This window comes from Sorex fumeus, unplaced genomic scaffold (assembly GCF_029834395.1).
Source record: "Sorex fumeus unplaced genomic scaffold, SorFum_2.1 ptg000007l, whole genome shotgun sequence".
Classification (NCBI taxonomy): Eukaryota; Metazoa; Chordata; class Mammalia; order Eulipotyphla; family Soricidae; genus Sorex; species Sorex fumeus.
This window is the reverse complement of record NW_026606064.1, coordinates 49,625,173-49,647,484: the sequence shown is the minus strand read 5'-3', so window position 1 is coordinate 49,647,484 and position 22,312 is coordinate 49,625,173. Positions and strand designations below refer to the sequence as shown.

The following is a 22,312-nucleotide window of genomic DNA, read 5'->3' as shown; positions in this document are numbered from 1 at the left end:
TGAAGTGCTTCCTGAGCACCACTGGGTGTGCCCCCAAAATGTTTGAAAATAAGAACTACATAAATAGGTCCTCTTGGGGCTGGAGCGATAGTACAGCGAGTAGGGTGTTTGCCTTACATTCGGCCGACCCAGGATCCCATATGGTCCCCTGAACACCACCAGGAGTAATTCCTGAGCATCGCTGGGTGTGACCCAAAAAGGGGGAAAAAAAAAAAGAGGTCCTCCTCTGGTACTAGTAGAACTTACAAGATTGGTGTCCAAACCAGGGTCTCTAGGCTCAATGGGAAATACTATTTAAAGTGCTTTTTCTGATTGGGATGATCACTAATAGACCAACGCCTACATATAGGTTGGAGAATTGACCTGGGAAAATTACCGTAAGCAGGATGGTGCCCCACAGTGATGGAAGGGAAGTGAGGTCCCCTTCTCCAAGCAGCCCTCCAGGTGGAGAGTGGAGCTTCTATTTAAGGAAGAACCCTATCTGGAAATTCACTGACACCACCTCTCTTTGATCTCAGGGTATACACCCCCATCACATTGGGGTTCACATCTTTGGTTTGTTCATCGAGGGGGCAAGGTGGAATCATGAACAAAACATACTCGAAGACTCGCTGCCTTTTGAGCTGTGTTGTGATTTTCCTGAAATATACTTTCTGCCAACCAAGGTAACCACCCATTTCCTGCAGCTTTGGTGCCACCCCCCCCACCACCACCACCACCACCACTTCTCCCGGCTGATGTTTCGTCAGTGGCTGGGGCTGCCGGCTGGTGCTCGCACATGGAGCTGTGATCCCCTCCTGCCATGCGCGGTGCTCCCACACGAGCGCACAGGCCCCTTGCAGGCGTGGGGCATGTCCTGGGATGTCTGCATCTCTTTCCAGCAGCAGTGCTGTCTGCAACTGCACCATTCGATTGTGGAATGACTGTAGTTGCCAGTGGTGCCAAGGAATTCAGTATTGCTGCCAGACTGGACTTGTGGCCACTTGCAGGCAGTCTCAGCCCCTGCACCAGGTCTTGGTTCCCTTGCTCACCACAGATGGTCCTAGTCTCTGAATTTTCATTCACCCATTTCACCTTCTAAGATTTTACAGGGTCTCATATTTACTTTGGTAACATACTTTAAACTGTAGCACTGTAGCACTTGTTCAGTGAGACTTGTTGTTACTGTTTTTGGCATATCAAATATGCCACGGGGAGCTTGCCAGGCTCTGCTGTGCAGGCGGGATACTCTCAGTAGCTTGTCGGGCTCTCCAAGAGGGATGGAGGAATCGAACCCAGGTCAGCCGCGTGCAAGGCAAACACCCGCAGTCCCAAGGAGCAGAAAATAGTAAAGCAGGCCTTGCATGGGGTCCATCTGGGTTGGATTCCGTTATCCCGTATAGTCCTCCAAGTCGGCCAGAGCTAGGGGTAAATTCCGAGAACCATTGGCACAAAAAAAGAAAAAAACTCAAAATATAAACTAAAATCGAGGAAGACGCTATAACCTCCAATGTTCTTTCTCAAGAACATATACTAGTTTGCTTTGCATGGAGCCTATCCAGGTTTGATCCCCGGCAACCCATATAGTCCCCCAAGCACTGCCAGTAGTAATTTCTGAGTGCAGAGCCAGGTGTGACCCAAAAAGAAAAAAAAAATATTAAAAAGTCGTGACAATTCCTCTTTGTTGGGCAGTTTCACTGGTATATAGACTATTATTTTAAAAGTAGGCAATCTCCCAAATTCAAGGTTAGTTTGCTTGAGTTCTCCAATTTATCTTACAGATTTTTTTTTTCTCTGCAGATTTCTTCTGAAAATTCTAAGCCAACAGAAGAGACCAGTTCGGAGCTCTACACTTATCAATGCCCAGTTTACCAGACACCTGAACGGTCAAGAATTTTGACAACGACTGGCTCACCCTCCAACTTTTTAACCTCAGTGAATTTACCCACAAAGACTGATCCTACTCACTGGATCAAAATGAATGTTGCACTGCTGTGTGAAAAGAAAGAAAAATAAAAAACTTCTCTTTGCAGATTGGTGTGTATTTACATTCACAATAGCCTTCATTAAAAACAAACATGTTCAGGGCCAAAGTGAGAGTACTCACTGTCCTCTCTCCGGCCCCAGTCTCACCCCTGTAGGACCACAGCCAGATGAGAACTGGAGATCCACAGGTGGGCTCAGCTCAACTCACTGACAAGGACAGCATGAAGGGCTTTCCATCAGCCACTGACCTGGATTTGATCCCCAGCACCCCACTGAATAAAACTGACCAAACTTTAAATTAAAAAATTTTAGATTGATTCCCAGCACCTCAACCCTACCAAGAGTGATCCCTGAGTGCAGAACCTGAGCACAGTCGGGTGCGCTACCCCACCCCCTCAAAAAAAAAATGAAAATTCATTTACAAATATTATGAAATCAACAATAGTACGATGACCATCACCTGGAAGATGAATAGTGAATCTTCTCAAGTTCCAATCAGAGAGCCTTCACATAAACAGCAGTTACTAGAGATCCCAGTTTGCCTTTTGGATTCCCTGTGGTACAGGAAGGCACCCATCCTGGGTAAAAGTAGCACTGTAGCACTGTCCTCCTGTTGTTCATCGATTTGCTCAATTGTGAGACTTGTTGTTACTGTTTTTGGCATATCACAGGTAGCTTGCCAGGCTTTGCCGTGCTTGCAAGATACTCTCAGTAACTTGCCAGGCTCTCCAAGAGGGGTGAAGGAATCAAACTCAGGTCAGCCGTGTGCGAGGCTAACACCCTACCCACTGTGCTATCACTTCTAGGTTCGCAGGTAAAAGTAACTAGGGGGGAAAAAAAGAATTAGATTCTTGTGGGTACCAAAGATCCCAAGTTACAAGAAAAAACACAAGACTCCAAAATGATCAAAGCAACATCTTTTTATTTCCAATATTATTTCCAACTTGAAACAATTATAAAACGTGTCAAACAAATATGTCAAAACAAAATTACAGATGATAGCTGAAATCAAGAAATAGTAGCAGAGGCTCTTTTTTTTCTCATTACCAGGAACAGAATTACCTTCTTTCCTCCCTGAAATTCCCATGACACTCTCCCATGCCAGGAGGAAAATATAATAATAATTTAAAAAATTAACAATTTCACCAAAACTATGTTTGAAGAATCTATAGGATGCAGACTGCTACAGCAAACCAAGTTCATGATCTGTATTAACATAAGCTAAGTCAACATACACTTCAAAGCAATACAGAACACTGTATCTAAATGGCTCATATATAAAATGTATCATTAAAAACCCAAACATATACACTATATTTATTAGATTCCTTATATTTACCATACTGAAAGCAATTTTACTTTGAATACAAAAGTTGAATGAATTTGCTATTCTATTGTTCCTTAAAGGACAATTAAAAACAAGACTGTGTGAACAAAACTAAACGCAATGGCAAAAGCTACCTTATGCAAATCTATTTAAGACATTTTAAACTATTACTTTTTTTAGATGAATAGACTTCTAAAGATAAACAACACTCCTTTATAGGCAGTAGAGTTCTGTACATATAAAGGATATACAAAATACAGTATAAACTGCATAAAGCTAAACAGTAGCAAAAATACTGTTTAATTTAAAAAGTCAAAAACATATAAAAATATTAGCCTAAATGGCAAATTTTCAAACACCAATCTGTGTAAAAATGCTTAAATAGTGATGTTACTCTAAAAATATATACTTTTCTATTTGCAATAGTTTATAAAGGCAAACAAAACACCTGCAATTGAGGTAGCAAAGCCAAATTCACAAACTTTGGATTAAGAAAAATACCCTTCCTGCATTTTGAAAGTATCTTCTACACAACATTAAATGTAGTCTAATTGTTTCAAAGATTTTAATTCACATATATTGCTTTACAAAACTTAATTGAAAATACTGAAAATGTTTTCGTTAAAAAGATACTTAGTCCTGATAATTATATCACATTCAAAATACTGTACAGACAAATCTGAAGTCCCCATATATTACATAAAAGCTAAGTATTTACATTTTCAAATGCTGTTTCTTTGTAGAAGCCGAAGTAAAGCAAACTGCTACTAATAATCTCCCTGACAATGTATACTAAATTACCTTTCAACCCTCTTCATAAGGAACAGTTCATATAAGACCAATTTCTACTTTCAAATCATACAACGAGTAAATGATCAAAAGGGAAATGAATAAAATTTTATTCTAAATGCAGAATGTAAGTGTACTTTAAATGTAACAGTGTTTTTATAAGAAAAAACAACAGGTAACCAAAAAAAAAAATTCAAAACTTAAATAGTAACCCAAATAGTAATTCTGACCATAAACAAATGACTTTCAGATTTAAAGGGTTAAAATTTTCCTGCTAACTAGAATAAAAATTCTAACTTCTTTATCTATTTTCCCTGATGTTGTTAGGATTTAATTAAAAAAAATAGACAAAGTTGGAGTAACATACATTAGTCCTGACTCAAAAAGGAAAAAGAAAATGTAAAGATCCCGTCAGTGCAATGAAAAAGGGTTCATTTTGGATTTTCTTCTTGTTTTCACAGCCGAAAGCCAGAACTGCAGGAGCATTTTACAAACAAGGCAAGAGACTAGTAAATATAAGGAAATATACGGTAGGGCACACGTTGGCAATACTTTTCCCAAGCCAAGCCATACTTCTTCTTACAGTGATGCTCATCACGAGCTTCTCGATGGATAAGCAACACGGTGAAATAAATCACATAAAAATACGGCAGAATGTGATTAAATCCTGTGGGTGACAAGAGTAAACTGTGTTAAGTAACTTTATTAATGCTACATAGTATTCTTTGCTTTTCTATAAACCCTCTACAAATAAGCCACTCGATAACTTTATTTGCTCCCTACAAGGGGGAATAGCAAACCAATTCATAAAAGTTCTATGAGTGATGGGATCAGATACAGCAGAGGGGTTAAACACACAGCCAGACCATCTCGGCTGGAATCCCAGCACCACAGATGCTGCCCCAAGCACCGTCAGGAGTGAGCCCTGAGCACCGTCAGGCATGGCCCCGAATCAAAAAATAAATACGCTTCCCTTGAGAGCCGGAGAGAGCTGAGCACCTGGATGTGCAAGAGGCCCATATTCATCCCTCAGAACAACATGAGCTCAAGTGCCAGGAGCAGCCCTTGAGCACCGCCAGGTGTGACCCCCAAAACAACTGCATTAGAGCATGGCAGAAGAGAAAACAGAAGCTCTTCAGAGAAGAATGCAGTCAAGCAACTATCATGATCATCTGGCCTCTTCTTCCCCCCGCCTGGCTGGGCACACCAATCCAGGGCCAAAGCTGGCAAGCTAGGGATCGAACTTGGCACATGCTTCCACCCGCTGAGCTGTCTCCCTAGCCCCGATCTTTCTCCTTCTCCCACACCCATCAGTGAAGTGGTGAGTGGAAGGGGTGGGGGTTGGGGGGAAAGCAGGAGACACTTGTGGGGTACAGGCCAGCCCCCCCCAGCCCCTTCGACGGTGAGCAAACACAGATAAAATAGATGAGTCTCTCTTCTTCCTCAGGAAGAACCAAAAACCAAAATGGTTTTTCTGAGTCTCTCTTGCCTTGGGTCATAAATATGAAGGTTAATGTCCATATCCTCTCAAAGGGAGAGGGGGGGAACCTCTCAGGCAGTTGAAAACTTTCAGGCTTGAGGCTGGAACGAAGTGCAGCAGGGAGGGTACTTGCCTTGCATGCGACCAACCCTGGTTCCACCCATGGAATCCCATATGGCACCCCAAGTACCACGGTAGAGATCCCTGAGTACTGAGTCGGGAGAAAGCCCCGAGCACAACTGAGTGTAGCCCCCAAACAGAAAAGAAAACTTCCAATTTGGCAAGTGAAAATTCAGGCTCCTGGCCCCCCGCAGGAGCAAGACAGAGCACCTGGGTGAGGCAGGATTCTGCCAGTGCACCCCCTTTCACCCCCACTTTCCCTAACAAGGCAGAGGGACTCCCTAGCCTCACACCTGTGTGTACATGCACACCACACCATACCACACCACACACACACACACACACACACACACAGAGTCCCAACAAAGCGCGCGCCCCCTGGAGTGACCCCGGGAGCACTCTGAGATACTTACCACAAGGCAGAGACCAAGCCAGGGCCATGATGAGATCACCCAAATAATTGGGGTGGCGGACAAAGCCCCACCAACCAGACACGAGGAGATTTTTTCCCGTTGATGTATGAATCGTTTTTAAATCTACATAAATTAAAAAAAAAAGTCTTCAATACCCCTACACCAAGAGAGACATTAAAAACACAGAGAAAATCAGTCATTAAGAAACTTAAATCAAAACTTACGTGCGAGCTTCGGATCAGCAGGATTCTTCCGGAATGCATTTTTCTGAGAATTTGCACATCGGAAGATCACATATCCAGAAACTGTGAAAGTGTTTGAATTTATGTTAACTAAGTTCATATTTAAGAGTAACTGTAATTTCACTTAGAAAGCATCTCTGCACTAGTTTGCACAGTCTGTTATAAACATGGGGCCAAAATACAATGCAAAAAGAGCATTTACACTCCTATGTTCACTGCAGCAGTATTCACAATAGCCAGAATCTCAAGTGCCTGAGAACAGGTGAGTGGATCAAGAAGCTACGGCACACTACACATTCGAATACTACACAGCTGTTAGGGAAAAAATGAAGTAGAAATTTGCTGATACATGGATGGACACGGAGAATATCATGCTGAGTGAACTGAGTCAGAGGAAGAGGGACAGACATTTAAGAGTTGCACTCACTTGCGAGCTATAAAGAAACATAGGAGAAAAGTGTCCCAAGACAAAAGAAATGAAGGGCAGGGGAACTGGTTCTCAGTATGAAGTTTGCCACAGTGGGGAAGGGAGGTTAAGAAGACAATGAGAGGAGGAAGTGGTCACCCCGGTGCCAAAAGGAAGTAGAGTGATAGGCAACATACCCCTTCAGTAACAGTATCGCAAACCAGTGCCTAAGAGAAAACAGCAAAGGGTCTGCCATAGAGGCTGGGTGGGGGATGGGAGGGAAACTGAGGACACTGGTAGAGGGAAGTGGACACTGGTGAAGGATGGGTGTTCCTACATGGTATGACTGAAACTCAATCATGAACAACTTTGTAACTTTGTATCTCATAGTGATTCAATAAACAAGAAAAATAAATTGATTTCTATAAAGAACCAGAGATAGACATCTGTCGGGGAGGAGTAATAAAAAGATGCATGCTGCCACTGGTTCAATCCCCAACCCTGAATGGTCCCCCAGGCACTGCCAAGAGTCACCCCTGAGCACAGCTGGGTGTGGCCAAAAAGAGAATAATTCAAAGCCATGTAAGGAAGATAGCTCAAAGCATTTGTCCGTAGTGATCGCTTCACACATGGAGCTCTGGCTTTGTATACAAGAGGCCCAGGTCCGATTCCCAGCAGGCATGGTCCCCAGCACCGCCAGGAGACACCCCTGAACACTGAGCGGGGAACAGCCCCATCAGAAACCTGAGCTCCAACCAAACTCGACCAGGCACAGCTCACACTCCCCACGTCCCAACCTCAAAGAGGTCCTCCATGATAAGATTATCTCCTCACTCCCTTGCACCCTCTAATATTCCATTTAATAAACTCCCACTCTTCCCCAGTGCTCTTCCAGGGGCTCCCAAGGCAGACACAGGCCCTCGGAAGGCAAAAGAATCTTCCTGCTCTTAAAGGTGCCTACCAGAAAATGCAGGTGTTTAATTGGGGGGGGGGGGGGGGGGGGAAGGCTACTAAAACAATTTCATTAAAAACAAATTAAATCCAAAACACAAAACTGTTTGTGTAAACTTATTTGTTTAGAATTTAGAAAACTCTAGTGAGCCTAAGAAGACAGAGCCCCTCTGCTTAGCTGCAAGACTTCCTTTATTACTCATCTACCACAAAAGACATCAGGCAGATGCTAACCATAATCATCACAAGGGCAGGTCACACATACGGAGACACTCCGAGCACGACAGGCTCAGCAGGAAACATTAAGGACAGAGAAAATGAAGTTCAGACTCACGTTTCAGAACGATAATGAGTGAGGCTACAGGCCAAGACACTTCGTGAGGATGATTGACTAAATAAAAGGCCTGGAAGCTGTAGATGAATGGAACCCACACTAAATCTCCGAAAGCCAGCATGAATCCAAAGCCATCGTGGGTGATGTCCATGGTGGTCAGAACTGCCTCCTAGACGAAAACGGGTGAAAGAAATTATGCTTTTGAAACAGGAGGAGAGGGGAAGGTCAGAGAAAGAACATAGGAGTTGTGGCACTTGTCTCAGGCCAAATCCAGTTCAAACCCCTGGCCTGGCATAGAGTCCCTGAGCACCACCAGGAGCAACCGCTGAGCACCTGGCACATGGTGTGATCGCTGAGCACAGTGCCAGAAGTAAGCCCAGAGCACTGCGGGGAGGATGGAATCAGGGACGTGGCTCGGTGGCAGAGTGTATGCCTTGCGCTGTGAAGCCACAGCTACATCTCTGGCACCACAAAATACAGAGTATAGAAGGGATCACCAAGTCAATGATGGTTGGAGGGAGCGCTCGGGATGGGAGATGTGTGCTGAAAGTAGATGAACATGATGGGCTCTCAATATCTGTACTGCAAACCATAATGCCCAAAAGTAGTAAAGAGAGAGTAAGAGGAAAACTGTCTGACGTAGAGGCAGGAGGAGAGCTGGGATGGGGGGAGGGGGGTATTGAATGGGACATTGGTGATGGAACCGGCAGAGGAACCCAGGTGTGCAGAACCAGGGTGTAGATCTCCAAGCCTGCTCAGATTGGGACTGGGCCTCCTCCACCCAGATCCCCCATCTTCCAGTATGTAGGCATTACACCACCAACTGCCCCCGGCGCCGTGTAATCCCATCAACGGCCAGGACCCAGAGACTATAAACCCAGCTCCTGGAAGCGTGCCGCTGCATTTGCGGCCAAGCGACATCTTATTATCTAGTTCTTACTCTGGAGAACCTGGCAGGCTACCAAAGTATCCTGCCCACACGACAGAGTCTGGCAAACTCCCCGTGGTGTATTCAATATGTCAAAAACCAGTAACAGTGATGGGTTTCATTCTCCTGACCCTGAAAGAGCCTCGAATGTGGCACTTTCTAAAATCTCAGGGCTAGGACGAAGGAGACGTTACTGGTGCCTGCTCAAGGCAATCGATGAACAACAGGATGACAGTGATGCAGTGATTGGTGATGGAAAATGTGCATTGGTGGAGGGATGGGTCTTTGATCACTGTATGACTAAAACTCAAACATGAAAGCTTTGTAACTGTATCTCACAGTGATTCAATAGTGTGTGTGTGTGTGTGTGTGTGTGTGTGTGTGTGTGTGTGTTGAAAATAAACGTGGGAGGGGAGCGGCACTGGGATGTGACTCTGATGTCACACTGAGCCGTGCTGTGGGCTTCATCTCTGGCCACTCAGATGATCCTAAACTAACACATTTCCGAGATACTTTCACCACCAGGCCTTTACCCAGGTCCCTCCCTTTGTCTTTTCCAAATTCAGCTGAAGCCTTCTCTGGACTACCACCTTTCACCACTCCTCAGCCCTCTTAAGAGCTTCTTAAAGCTACCGGTTGGTGGTCTAGAGCCAAGCTGATGGGGGAGGTGGGGGGGGGGGGGCAGGCCCTCTTTTCAGCCTTGCCTCCTGGCACCTAGCACACCTGGCACAGAGTAAAGGAGTAAAGGGTTCACAAGGACACCTGTGAGAGTCCGAAGACTGTCAGTGCCACTGAATCGCAATCTGGCTTTTCACATACAGATGTGAACTATTCCACGCTATAAGGTAATACTGAGCAACACGGTGTTGGAGTACGAGGAACTTAGGTATTATCAGGTTGCACCCATCACAGTGCTCCCGAGTCATTCCCAGTACTTTGTCTATAACTACTTCTTTGTGCTCTCTTTCCCAACAAATTTGTAAGGTCTCATCCTTCTAAGACACTGAAGTTGTACTGTAAGTTAATATTGCCTTTCTCCTCTCCTTACGTCTTTTGAATAGTTTAATGCAACGTCCTTTTTGTATAGATACAGAAGACAATTAACATTATGCTTTGTAACTTAGGAGTTGATTGGCTTTGAATACTATTCACTCCTGGGCATCTGCTTTTTCAACTTAAGCCTAAGTTGCCCTCACTTCCTAGTGGCCCCAAAAGCAGGGTCCCAACGTGGGACTGGATGGAATCAGGGCAAGCCGGTAAGTTATGTGCTACCCTTGCATCGAGATGGGCCAGGCCAAGGTGCCACGATTCTTAACTATAGGTTAAGAGTCTGATCATAGGCAAATGCTGTCATGATCCAAAAGTAACAAGACTAGGACCCTGCTAAGAATAGGAAAGATATCTGGCCTGAGCATTGCAGTCTGAGATCGAGATGGCCCTAGGAGAGCAATTCTATAAGCTTAAAGTATTTCTTACTGTGTCCATACAAAATTATTTATATTATGTATGCTTATATGTTGGTCAGACAAGGAGAGGAGAAACACACCCAGGGAATTCCGTTCTAGGGTGGGTTGATCTGCTAAATGAGAATCTGTCCTAGAAGCAGCTTTCCCGTGTGTCCTGACTAGCTTGGATGAGACTGAACATTTCTCCCCTTCAAACTGCCTTCAGTAAATAATTTCAGTAAATTTTAAGAGGCATTTTCCCTTTTCTCTCAGTAATCTCAAGTGTTAGCCAGGCCTGATCTTTGGGATGTAGATTCCAGGCTCTAGGCAGGCTAGTCTTTGGGATGCAAAGCTCAGATACTTGTCTTTGGGATGTAGATTCCAAGCTCTAGCAGACTGGTCTTTGGGATGCAAATCCAAGTGCTTGTAGCTTGTGAAAGTGCTTGTGAAAGGTTTCAGTCTTGGTTTTGCATCCTCTTTCCAGAGGCCAAGATTACTGGCCTACAGATGTATAGCAACAATGTATGTTTTGCCCCCTCAATGTTCTTTCTGTAACTCCTTTTGATGACATCACTGTATTGCGCCCTTTAGAGGTACCATGATCTATATAAGAGAGATTTCAGGGCTCTCTGGGGGAACATGTGCCTGAGAGAATGGGGAACACAGGCTGAGAGATTCTGGGGAACACGTGCGTTAGAGAACCTGGGAAGATGGGGCTGAGAGAATGGGGATGGAAGCTGAGAGAACAAGTGAGCACGTGCTTGAAAGATCCTGGGGCCTCTATGACATACATCTCTTCCATGTAATTAATTGCTACTAAGACCAACCAGCCTGGCCCTCGTTTCCTTCCTTCGCCTGACCATCGCCATCGACCTCCCTGGAGTGGGGAAACGGCCTGAGACTACTGAACGCAAGCGGTGGGAGAGATAGGCCGCTGCCGTCCCTTTGCCCGTTTTTTTGTGTGTTTACACACACGGTAAACCTCTGGAGTAAATCAGTCATAAATGAACGGCCTTCTCTTGTGGATTTGCTTAACTAGTATCAATAGCCAGATCACTTCTGTGGCCTGGATGCCTGCAGGCCAGACTGGATGAAGAGACCGCACTGAGGGTCAGAACTCAGAATGGGGGCTGAGAGAGCACCCTGGGCTGAGCACCTGCAGTGCACAGAAGGAGGTCCCCTGGTTGGATCCCCAGCAACACAGGCTACACTGAGTACCTCAAAATAGAACAACAAAACAAACCTCAAAAGGCCTAACCTGACAGTATCCCTCAGCTGCCTCTAACTTCCAAATGGATCAGATGTAGAACACTCTGAGAATTCACATCTGTTGAAGAATCAATGTTCCATGGGGCCAGAGAGAGAGCACGGGGCTCAATGCATGTGTTGTGCATGCGGCAGAATTCAGTTCAATCTCCCAAACTACCTCTGGGCTCAGAACTGCCAGAGGTCATCCCCACACACACACACCCAAGCCCCCCAAATCAATGTTCTAGGATTAATACCTCCCAAGTGATGGTGTTTTTTCGACAAGGCAGAAAGTAGAGCAGGGAGATGGTTGGACAGGCTGGCACACATATTTTGCACCCAGAAGCCACCAGCTTCAATCCCAGGCATCCCATCAGCCCCTGCACTGAGCCCGAGGGTCCCAAGCACCACCAGCACAGGAGAATGGATGCCATGAACTCTTGGGGGACTTTCAGCCCCACACGAGTCAAGACTGCCCATTATCATGTACTTGGCTCTGAATTTTCTGGACCAAAACAGGATGAAAGTAATCAAGGAGTAGATAAGCAAGCAGATGCAGTGACTGCCTCCTGGACCCTGGGCAGGGGCTGTGCACCCTTTCCTAAGGAAGATACCTGACAGCAGGAGCGGGGCGGACATTCCACCCAGTCCTGGGGTCTCCAGACAAGCCAGAGGCAGCTCTCATTTGGGGGAGTTCACATTTCCTTCAGGTTTTTTCTCCCCCAGGCAGTGCTCAGGACTTATGTGTTTCCACACTCAGGGATCACTCCTGGTGATGCTGTGGGACCATGTAGGATGCCAGGGATCGGACCCAGATCAGCCTCATGCAAGGCAAAAGCTCAACTCATGGTACTATCGCTCCAGCTCCAGGCTGGACTTTTAAAATGAATTACCTCGTTCCAGAGAGCATCCACCACGTAAAGGAGCTGGAAACTATTCACCAGAATCATCGCTACCGATGGAGTCTCTCGATTGTGTACCTTCATCTCAGCCATTAACATCACCAAGTTAATTATCACCTGAAATCAAAGGAGCAAACGTGTCTCAGTGTCTCCCCATAGAGACAGTCTCCTCCAGCTGGGAAAGCCACAGACGGCACCTGTCAGTGACAAGACACGTCCACAGGGTGAACCCCTGCAAGATACACGACGAGAAGCCCCCAACTGAACCCCGAGGTTCCTAGCCCACCACTGCTCCAGCAACAACCCCCACCCAGCAGAGAAAGGTGTAGGGAAAATCACCTACTTTGGGAAACACTGATCTACACTATAATTTTCCTACAAAAATACAAACAGATGTAATCAAAATGAACTCTAATTTTCATAGGTTTTCTTAAACCTTTGGAATCTGTTTACAGTCAGGAAATGTTTTTAGTAGTACACAGATCTATGGTAAGCTATCATTATTCTAAAAAACCTCCCACTTAAAAATACCTACATTTGTGTCTCTGAGACAAATTTGCACTACTAAGCTGAAATTTTAAATGAAAAAAAGACATACCCATCCAATCAATCCAGGACGCAATTCACAAAAGTATTTGAGATCAAAGGAGCCAATCCGAGGATTTAATTCCCGGCCGATGAAGAAATCATAGATGGCATTTCCTAAGAAAGGAAAAGTTTTTGCTCTATGGTTATGAGAGTAGATGCACTACTTTTAAAGAATCTGACTTTTCACCACGTAATTCTGGTTTATTATTTTTTATGCTGCCATGATTTTTGTATTTTGGTTAACAGTTGCAGATGGAATATACAACTTTGTAATGTTTCCAACAAATAAAAACAGTGTATTTGAAAAAAAAAAAAAAAGGAAAAGTTTTTAACCAAACAACAGAACTCTAAACACAATTATGGGGCTTTAAAATTGTACTGCTGGGTTAGAGAGATCATAAAGCATTTGACTTGCACATGGCAAACCTAGGCTCAATCTTCAGCATCTCATCTGGTCGCCACAGTCCACCTGGAGCAATTCCTGGGCTCAGGGCCAGGAGGAAGCCCTGAGCACTGTGGGTGTGGCCCCTAGCCCCCCAGCCCCAATTTTTCTTCTAATGAAACGTCACTGTTGCCTAATATCCAGGGCTCACTATGCAACTGCCTTCAGGAGCCCGACAAAGAATCCCTGAGGGACGGGGATGGGCTGGGAGGGAGGACACTGAGTCAGAACTAAAACATGGTTGCGGGCTGGCTTCATGGGGTGCCAGTCCTTGGGGCCAAGTCACTGGATTTTACAGAGTTAGAGGTTTTGAATGATAAACTCAATTTTTTTTAATGTGCACCTTTAGTTAGTTTTTTTAATATTTAAATACTTTAGGTTAGAATCAATCTACAACCTTGGTGTGCGCGCGGATGTGTGTGTGCACGCACGCACGCATTTAACGAACGCTCACTGCTCAGTCAAAAAATAATAGCTGGGCCAAGGAGACAACTCAAAGGGCTGGAGCATGTTTTCCCTGGGGGACGGAGGTGTAGCAGTAGTAATAGTAGTAGCGGCCATGTACTGTAATGTTACTGTATATTTTTATTAAAAAGGTAAAGGTAAAGGCCCTCCCGTTGATCGTCGATTTGCTCGAGCGGGCCCAGTAACGTCTCCATTGGAGACTTTGTTGTTACTGTGTCTGGCATATCAAATACTCTCGGTAGCTTGCCGGGCTCTCCGAGAGGGGCGGAGGAATCGAACTTGGGTCGGCCATGCTGGCCGCTAGTAAGGCGAACACCCTACCGCTGTGCTATCGCTCCAGCCCTAGGGCTGGAGCGATATTTTTATTAACTTTAATTAATGTTACTTAAAGTAAAAATCTTGAAATGTTTACTTATCATCAAGTTAACATAAAAAGGAAAAATCAGAAAAGCATGAGGAAAGAAAAATCAAATTAGTATCTTCTAATTTTTTTTTTTTTTTTGGTGGGGGAGTCACTAATGTTCCTGGTGGCCAACATTCAGGATAAAGAAGGGCTTGGAGGTGCTGCAATGCCGGGGAGGAAACCAAGTTATGCTGCATGCAGGGCAAGTGCCTTTACTACTCTATTATCTCTCAAACCTCTTTCCATTGATTGGTTGCTGTTTTTTGAGACCAGACTTGGTTGTGTTTACTCCCAGCTCGGTCTCAGAGATCACTCCTGGCGGTGCTCAGAGAACCAAATGCAGTGCCAGGATTGAACCCAGGTCAACCATGTCCGCCATACTATATCCCTCCAGCCCCTCGATGCATTCTTCAAATATTTTTTGTCTTTTTATTTCTGCGTGTTTCTTCTTCATCTTTCAGAAACTGAATCTAGAAACAAAGCCATCTTTGCCAGTCTAGGTAGCAACTGCAATAGTCTGCGGGCTCGAGGACGGAAGCTCTCCAAGGCTCACCAGAGCTGTTAGGCGACAGTTTATCCCTCGGTGCTCTCAGGGCCCGAAAGTAGAGATAAAAACTCAAGACCACAGAAAATGCCGTGGCTGCCAATGCAAACTGCTGGAAATGATTGTACATATAATCAAACTCGATGCCCCCAAAGAGAGAGGCACCAACCGCTGCAGCCGTCAGGAGAAAAGCGTAGAATCCTTGGGGAAGAAGAAGAAAAAATTAACGTTAACCTGAAGCTAACATGAGAATCACACGACTACAATATAATGTCCTGCAGCAGGAGCCGTAGTGGGGCATTTGCCCTGTAGGCAGCCAACCCAGGTTCGACCGCCAGCACCCCATTGGGTACCCTGAGCCCCTGCAGGAGTGATCCCTGATCTCAGAGCCAGGAGTAAGCCCTGAGCACTGCCAGGTGTAGCCCAACACCCAAAATAATGTCATGCCTTTTTTATTGAAGTCTTAATTTCATCTGTAAATCCAATATATACAAATATATGAGGGATAGAAATAACTCACAACTTTTCAAGTATTCTAGTATGTTTATGCTATTATTTTTCACTCTAAGCAGTCATAATCTGCTTTCCATGGAGAAAAAGCTGAAAAGAAATGCATAGAGATTTACTCTGAAAAAGCTGAATATCAAAACTCCTATGATCCAAATTCTCAGGCCCAAAGGCAAGTGACGTTGGGTCAAACGTGGTAGTGCTCAGGACTTCCTCGTCTCTGTACTCAGAGATCACTCCTAGTAGAGCTCAGGGGACTGCAGGGGGTGTCAAGGATCAAACCTGGGTCAGCCACATCAAGCAAGAGACCTACCCTAGATCCTATCGCTCCAGCCTCCCAAATGGGGGAGAGTATTAACTCTCCCATGAGTATTAAAACTCCTGCTCCAAGCCAGATTAGCTAACCAACACAGTGGACTGTCTTTTTTTGGGGGGGTGGAGGCTGAAGGAGGATGGGCTGCGGGAGAGGCACACCCAGAGGTGCTCAGAGGCTATTCCTGATTCTGCGTTCAGGAGGGAGTCCTGGCTATGTGCAGAAAACCATATGCTATACCAGAGATCGAACCAGGTCAGCAGTGTGCAGGGCAAACGCCTTTCTCCCTGTACAATCTCTCCGACCCTATCTTTTTCTTTTGGCAGTTTTACTTTTAGAAGCTGAGTGCCTGCGAGAGTTGTGTTCTCAGTCCAAATTGATCTGGAAAATCAGAACAACATGGAAAAGTAGTCAGTTATATTAAGTATTCTAAAATCAATTTTTTTTTTTTTTTTTTTTTTTTTTAGTCTTTATCCTAAGAGCTCTTTTGGTTTTTGTGTTTGGACCTAAAACATTCCTTTCTGCGGATCAAACTGGGGTAGGCCGCATAGTCCTGGCCCCCAAATCAAAATTTTTCCTAAGTAAAATGGTCATCTCTTATTTGGGTTTGGTTGTTTGGATTTGGTTCTGGTGCCATACCTGGCGATGCTCAAAGCTCTACACTCAGGGATCACTCCTGACAGACTCAGGAGACCATATATGGGGTGCTGGAATCGAACCCAGGCCAGCAGCATAGAAGGCAATGTACTATTTAAATCCACTTTTCCCCCCCCATATATAAGACATACTCCAGAGAGTAGCCTCAGAAGTTTGGTGTTTTTTTTTTTGTTTTGTTTTGTTCTTATTAAACTCTTTTAAACCTACACGGTTTTTATGAATCCCAGTGCCACATGGTCCCCTGGACATCACTAGGTACAGCCCTGGAGGCTGGAGTACCCCAGGTCTGGGACCACAAGTTCAATAGGCAGAGAATCAATGGGAAGGATTCCAGGGTTTCCTGAACAACTCTTGGGCAGCCCTCCAGTTATTATAAATATTAAAGAAAAAAATAAAAAGCAGCTTCTTCTTGCTCTTTAGCTTTTGTGGATTTTAAATAATTGTTCAAACTGTTTTTAGGAATCTCCTTAGTTTATGTTGGCCAAACCTCACAAAGAGAAAAGCCGTAATACTAAAGCCTGGGTAACTAGATGAGGAAATTGGTTTTGTTCTTTCTTTCCTTTAGTGTGTGGGGTGAGTTGGGCCAAACCAGGCGGTGCCCAGGGATCACGCCTGGCTCTGCTCAGGAGTCACTCCTGGCAGTGCCAAGGGGACCATATGTGGTGCTGGGGAACAAACCAGGGGTTGCTCTTGCACACAAGTGCCTTATCCTGTACTTTCTATCTCTCGGGCCCAAGAAATTTTTTTTGAAAGGATCCAGTACCAGGTTTGGCTCAATAAGTAAGAGGGGGCTAGAGAGATAGGACAGTTGCAGGGGTGCTTGCCTTGCATGTGGCTGACCCAGGTTCAATCCCCGGAATCCCCTATGGTCCCCTAAGCACCGCCAGGAGTAATTCCTGAGTTCAGGGACAGGAGTAACCCCTGAGCATAGCCAGGTGTGACCCAAAAACTAAAAATGTAAATAATAAAAGTAAAACATTAGCAACTAATAAAACAAAAGTTAAAAATTAAAATATAGAATGTAATAAAACAAAAGATCATTTAATAAAAACTAAACTTAAGTAAATTTCTTAAAGTCAAGTTAATTGCAATTTATCAAAATCTTCACCAGGCTAAGGAGGACTAACCCTTTTAGCATGCACACCACCACACTGGGCATACCCATATTGAGGGGCAATGTGTGCCTGGATCTTCAGGGGCTCAGTGAGACCACCACTCAGAGCTCTCCTATTAACAACACCTCCTACCTGTCAATTTCCTGGAATCAAGGGCACTAATAATCACGGAATCAATTTCAAACCATGAATCTAAATTCTGTCATCAGACAGACACCAATGCCCAAACCAATGCTGACGTCAGAATGGCATAACTCGGGAAAAGGGAGAAAGCAGGAGAGAAGGGGCCCAAGGATCAGACATTTAGAGGGGAAATATTCCATGTGAAAGCACTAAGAACAGATCTAAAACACATGCAAGAGACAATACAGTGGCCAGTGGTCATACTGAGTGGGGACCAGGCAAGCAGCTGAGCACAGGAGTGCAGTAACTCCAATACATGGAGCATTTCTGACTTGACTGAGCAAGGACTGGATGGCAACACAGATATTATTCCAGTTGGTAAAAAATGCTACCAAGAAAATAAAATTGAATAACAGGGATGAGTGAGAGGCTATTTTACTGCATATAAAAGTTGGCTGAATATAGATATACAAACACTATATGGTCCTTCACACAGAGGAAGTACTGAGCTATTATCAGTTTCAAATAGATTTACGAGTACAAAATTCAAAAACCAGGGGCCAGTACAATAGTACAGCAGCTAAGGCATTTGCCTTGCACTCAGTCAGCCAGGATTCAATGCCCATTAACCAACATGGTCCCCTGTGCACCTCCAGGAGTAATTCCTGAGTACAGAGTCAGGAGTAACGACTGAGCATCTCAACAGGTGTGGTCCCAAAACAAAGCAAAACAACAACAAAAATTCAAAAACCTAAACTATTATTAAGTAGAGTCTTAAAAAAAAAAAATCACCATTTAATCTATATTTGAGTCTTCTTCCATCACAAAGAGGCGTTCCTTCTGCAACCTTTAAAGAAAAAAAAAAAAGCTTTAAAGTCTAATGCTTATACCATCATACATGTCTTCAAATATGACTTAAATTTCAACATGCCCAGGGGGAATCATCTGATAACAAAAAAAGTTTAATCAATAGTAATTTTCAAAATACCATAATGGCATGCATGCCCTCCAGTGATGCAATTCCACCTTCAGAATTTACCTTAAATATAAATCTAGTAATAACTTCTCAATATGCTAAGACCACTGCAACAGCACTACCCTCCCACACGCCACGAGACAAACTGCTTTCAAGAAACCTAATCAATTTCTAATTTCAAAAATGTCCTGTAACTTTTCACTACTCAAAAAATAATGTAAATGTCTGACATGTATGAGGCCCCTTTCACTGGACTCACCCACTTACCAATCCACTCCGGTACATGAGATATTATTCATTTAGATACCTGCTGAACTACTTATACGCATGTGCTTTACCCAGTTAGCCAATCACTCCTGGGATATTTTATCTCCAGAAAAGATCACAAGCACTTGTTGGGCTGGGAGCATTTCACCTCTTCATATGAAATTACAATACCCAGCAGAGATACTCATACAAGAAGGTGCTCAAGAAGGGTCTTCAGCATGGTTTGGAAGTCAGCCCCACTTGCTGGGGAAAATGGCAGTTGGGATGGAGAAGGAACCACTAAGTAAATGATGACTGGGGGGATGGCTTAGGATGGGAGATTTGTGCTGAAAGTAGACCAAGGACCAAACACGATGACCTCTTAGTATCTGTATTGCAAATCATAACGCCTAAAATAGAGAGAGAGTAAGAAGGATTATACCTGCTACAGAGGCAGGGAGTGGGGTGGGGTAGAGGTGGCAGGTAGGACACTGGGAACAATGGTGGTGGAAAATGTGCACTGGTGGAGTGACTGGTGCTCGAGCACTGTATGACTGAAACAATCATGCAAGTTTGTAACTGTATCTCATAGTGATCCAATAAAACTTCTTAAAAAAAAAAAAAGGTGCGCAGGAAAGGTACAATTTAAACAAGATGAGTCAAACTAAAGTCTTCGCCATGGCAAACACATTTTATGTGCAAAAATCACAACTCAGAAATGTACAATTCTGGGGTCGGAGCAATAATACGCTGCTTGTCTTGCACCCAGCTGACCCTTTTTCAATCCCAACATTCCATAGAGTCCCCTAAGTACTGCCAGGAGTGATCCCTGAGCATCGGGCCAGGAGTAAGACCCGAGTATCACCAGATGTGCGCGCGCACACATACATACACACACACACACACACACACACACACACACACAAATAAACCAGACATATACAACCCATTCCCACAGTAAAATATGAGTTACAGCTAAACCACTAGACTTTTTCATTAGCTAAGAAAGGGAACCCAAGAGAAACGTAAATACCCCTTTGAGACCACATGATTGGTTAGCAAAAACCCACATACTAACTTTAAATGACCCTCATCTAGTAAAAGTATCTAACAAAGACCATGGGGGTAATTTTATTCTACGACTACATATAAAATTTCTAACCAAGAAATTTGCTTTCCTTAATGAGTATCAAATTTAAAGCAGTCTAGTAATTATTCTAACTTAGACTTTTTTAATTGTAGCGTTTTCCTGTAAAAACGCCTGATTATCACAAAAATCCCACTAAAGGAATCATGTTACAGTGAGATTCCAAAGTACTTGAGTTGATAGCTCGACCCTCCTATCACACCTCCTATAGCAGCATTAGCTAATAAATTTATTCTTTCGTTTTACCAACAGTCCATAAGCTTGCAAAATCCAAATAAAAAGGTCATTAAATGAATTAATGTTTAGGGAATCTTTTGTTCCTTTAAATATCTCTAAGGAAATTTTAGTCACTGTCACTGTCACTGTCCTCCCATTGTTCATCGATTTGCTCAAGTGGGCCCAATAACATTGTGAGACTTGTTACTGTGTTTGGCATATTGAATATGTCACGGGTAGCTTGCCAGGCTTTGCTGTGTGGGCGAGATACTCTCAGTAGCTTGCCAGGCTCTCCGAGAGGGGCGAAGGACTCAAACTCGGGTCAGCCATGTTGGCCACATGCAAGGCAAACGCCCTACCCACTGTGCTACTGCTCCAGCCCAAATTTTAGTATTGACTGATAATTTAAAATTCTCCACCTCAAGTGACATATAGTAAGAGAAAATTTTCTTCCTTAAAACTCTATAAGCTGGGTTCATGTGCAAAATAGCTTATACTCTTTCCAATTTGGTTTGTTTGGGAAGTTACACAAGAAACCTCAATTAGATTTCAAACTTCTGCTTCATAAGCCAGCAAATGCTTCAGGATACAAGAGTATAGTCTTAAGAAACTAAAAAAGCTTGGTACTTATAATCGAAGATAAATTTTAACCCTAAAACAATAATCAAATTTTTTACATATAGATAGGAGAAAGAGGAAGAAAAAAAAAATCTCATCACACTATGCCCTACTAAAAAGAAACTTACCTTTCCTATCGGCAGTATGTAGAACAGAGCCTGGAGGAAAAACCAGAGAAGGTAGATCCCAAACACTCTGGTCTCCCATAAACCAGTCAGATCCGGCAAGGGAGGAGGGAAATTCAGAAGACTGGGATCCTTCTGCTGACCCATCAACAGGAGCAGGAAAGGGAAGACAGGCAGCCCAAGCATGAGGAAAAGCACACCTGCAAATAATCATGCACATTCAAGGTGTGATTGGCCATCCGTCTCCCCCACCCCTCACTCCACCTCCCAGTCCCCCACCAATCACTTTTATTAAGGTCAGAACTCAACTGGTGTTTGAAATCAATTTCTCTCTTTGTTTTTTGTTTTGGGGGTCACACCCCCTGATACTCAGGGGTTACTCCTGATGGTGCTTGGGGGACCATATGGGATGCCGGGGATTGAACCTAGGTCGATTGCATGCAAGGCAAGCACCTTATCCGCTATTGTATCACTACAGCCCCAAAATCAGTTTCTAGACCCTAAAATCAGTTTCTAACATACAATTAAAAACTCCTAATCTAAGAACCAGAGCAATAGTACAGCATGTAGGGCACTTCTCTTGCACATGATTGCTGACTGGGTTGGATCTCTAACACCCCATGATCCCCCATGCACCACCACGAGATAGCCCTGAAAGCAGAACCAGAAATGGCCCAAAACCAAAAAGAGAAAAAGAAAAATTTCATCTCTACTCAGAAGAGACTCCTATGTTCACTGCAGCACTAATCACAATAGTCAAACTTTGGAAACAAACCATGTGTGCAAGAATAAATGACTGGATAAAGAAACCGAAAAATAGAGATGCCTCCGTTTCACTCGGTGCGGGGGGAGGCGGGGGGAGCGCAGGTGAGTCCCTTCGCCTGCCCCAGCAGAGCCCCGGCAGCCAAAAACCTCCAGAACCCCAACACTGTCATGCCTCCATGCTCACATATCTCCACAGGCTCAGATGAGCCCATCCATGATAATGAATTTGCTAAAAAAAAAAAAAAAACTCAGGAATGCCGGTTTTGTGACCAAAATCTCCAGTCTCTCAGAGTGGGAATGAGAGTAACCTCCCACATCTCTCTGTGCTTCCTGGAGCCTGGCAGTGATGCCCATGAACAGCCTCTGGCGCCATATAAGCTCATTGACAGCCATGATCCAAACACAAATAAATCTCAGAAGAGAGCAACATGCTGCAGAGATACCCCCACACTCCAAAGTCACCATCCAGTTAAAAATTTAACTCTAGCTATATTACCCTATTTAAAATTTTA

At 44.1% G+C, this 22,312-nt stretch overlaps 2 protein-coding genes across 2 annotated transcripts in view; one reads left to right on the top strand and one right to left on the bottom strand.

Moving 5' to 3' along the window:
* Window positions 1-1,995, top strand: part of DNAH14 (dynein axonemal heavy chain 14) — a 342,385-nt gene extending 340,390 nt beyond the window's left edge. Inside the window, 2 exon segments of the mRNA XM_056107024.1 lie at window positions 519-665; window positions 1,780-1,995. Of these exon segments, the coding sequence (XP_055962999.1) occupies window positions 519-665; window positions 1,780-1,995 (363 nt within the window).
* Window positions 1,996-2,870: 875 nt separating this feature from the next.
* LBR (lamin B receptor) overlaps window positions 2,871-22,312 on the bottom strand; it is a 32,038-nt gene continuing 12,596 nt past the window's right edge. Inside the window, exons 6-14 of the mRNA XM_056138486.1 lie at window positions 21,039-21,235; window positions 18,500-18,554; window positions 15,002-15,193; window positions 13,149-13,252; window positions 12,542-12,667; window positions 8,028-8,196; window positions 6,319-6,399; window positions 6,095-6,217; window positions 2,871-4,748 (exon numbers count right to left, since the gene is read on the bottom strand). Of these exons, the coding sequence (XP_055994461.1) occupies window positions 4,588-4,748; window positions 6,095-6,217; window positions 6,319-6,399; window positions 8,028-8,196; window positions 12,542-12,667; window positions 13,149-13,252; window positions 15,002-15,193; window positions 18,500-18,554; window positions 21,039-21,235 (1,208 nt within the window). The 3' untranslated portion in view covers window positions 2,871-4,587. The remainder of the gene's footprint in view (window positions 4,749-6,094; window positions 6,218-6,318; window positions 6,400-8,027; window positions 8,197-12,541; window positions 12,668-13,148; window positions 13,253-15,001; window positions 15,194-18,499; window positions 18,555-21,038; window positions 21,236-22,312) is intronic.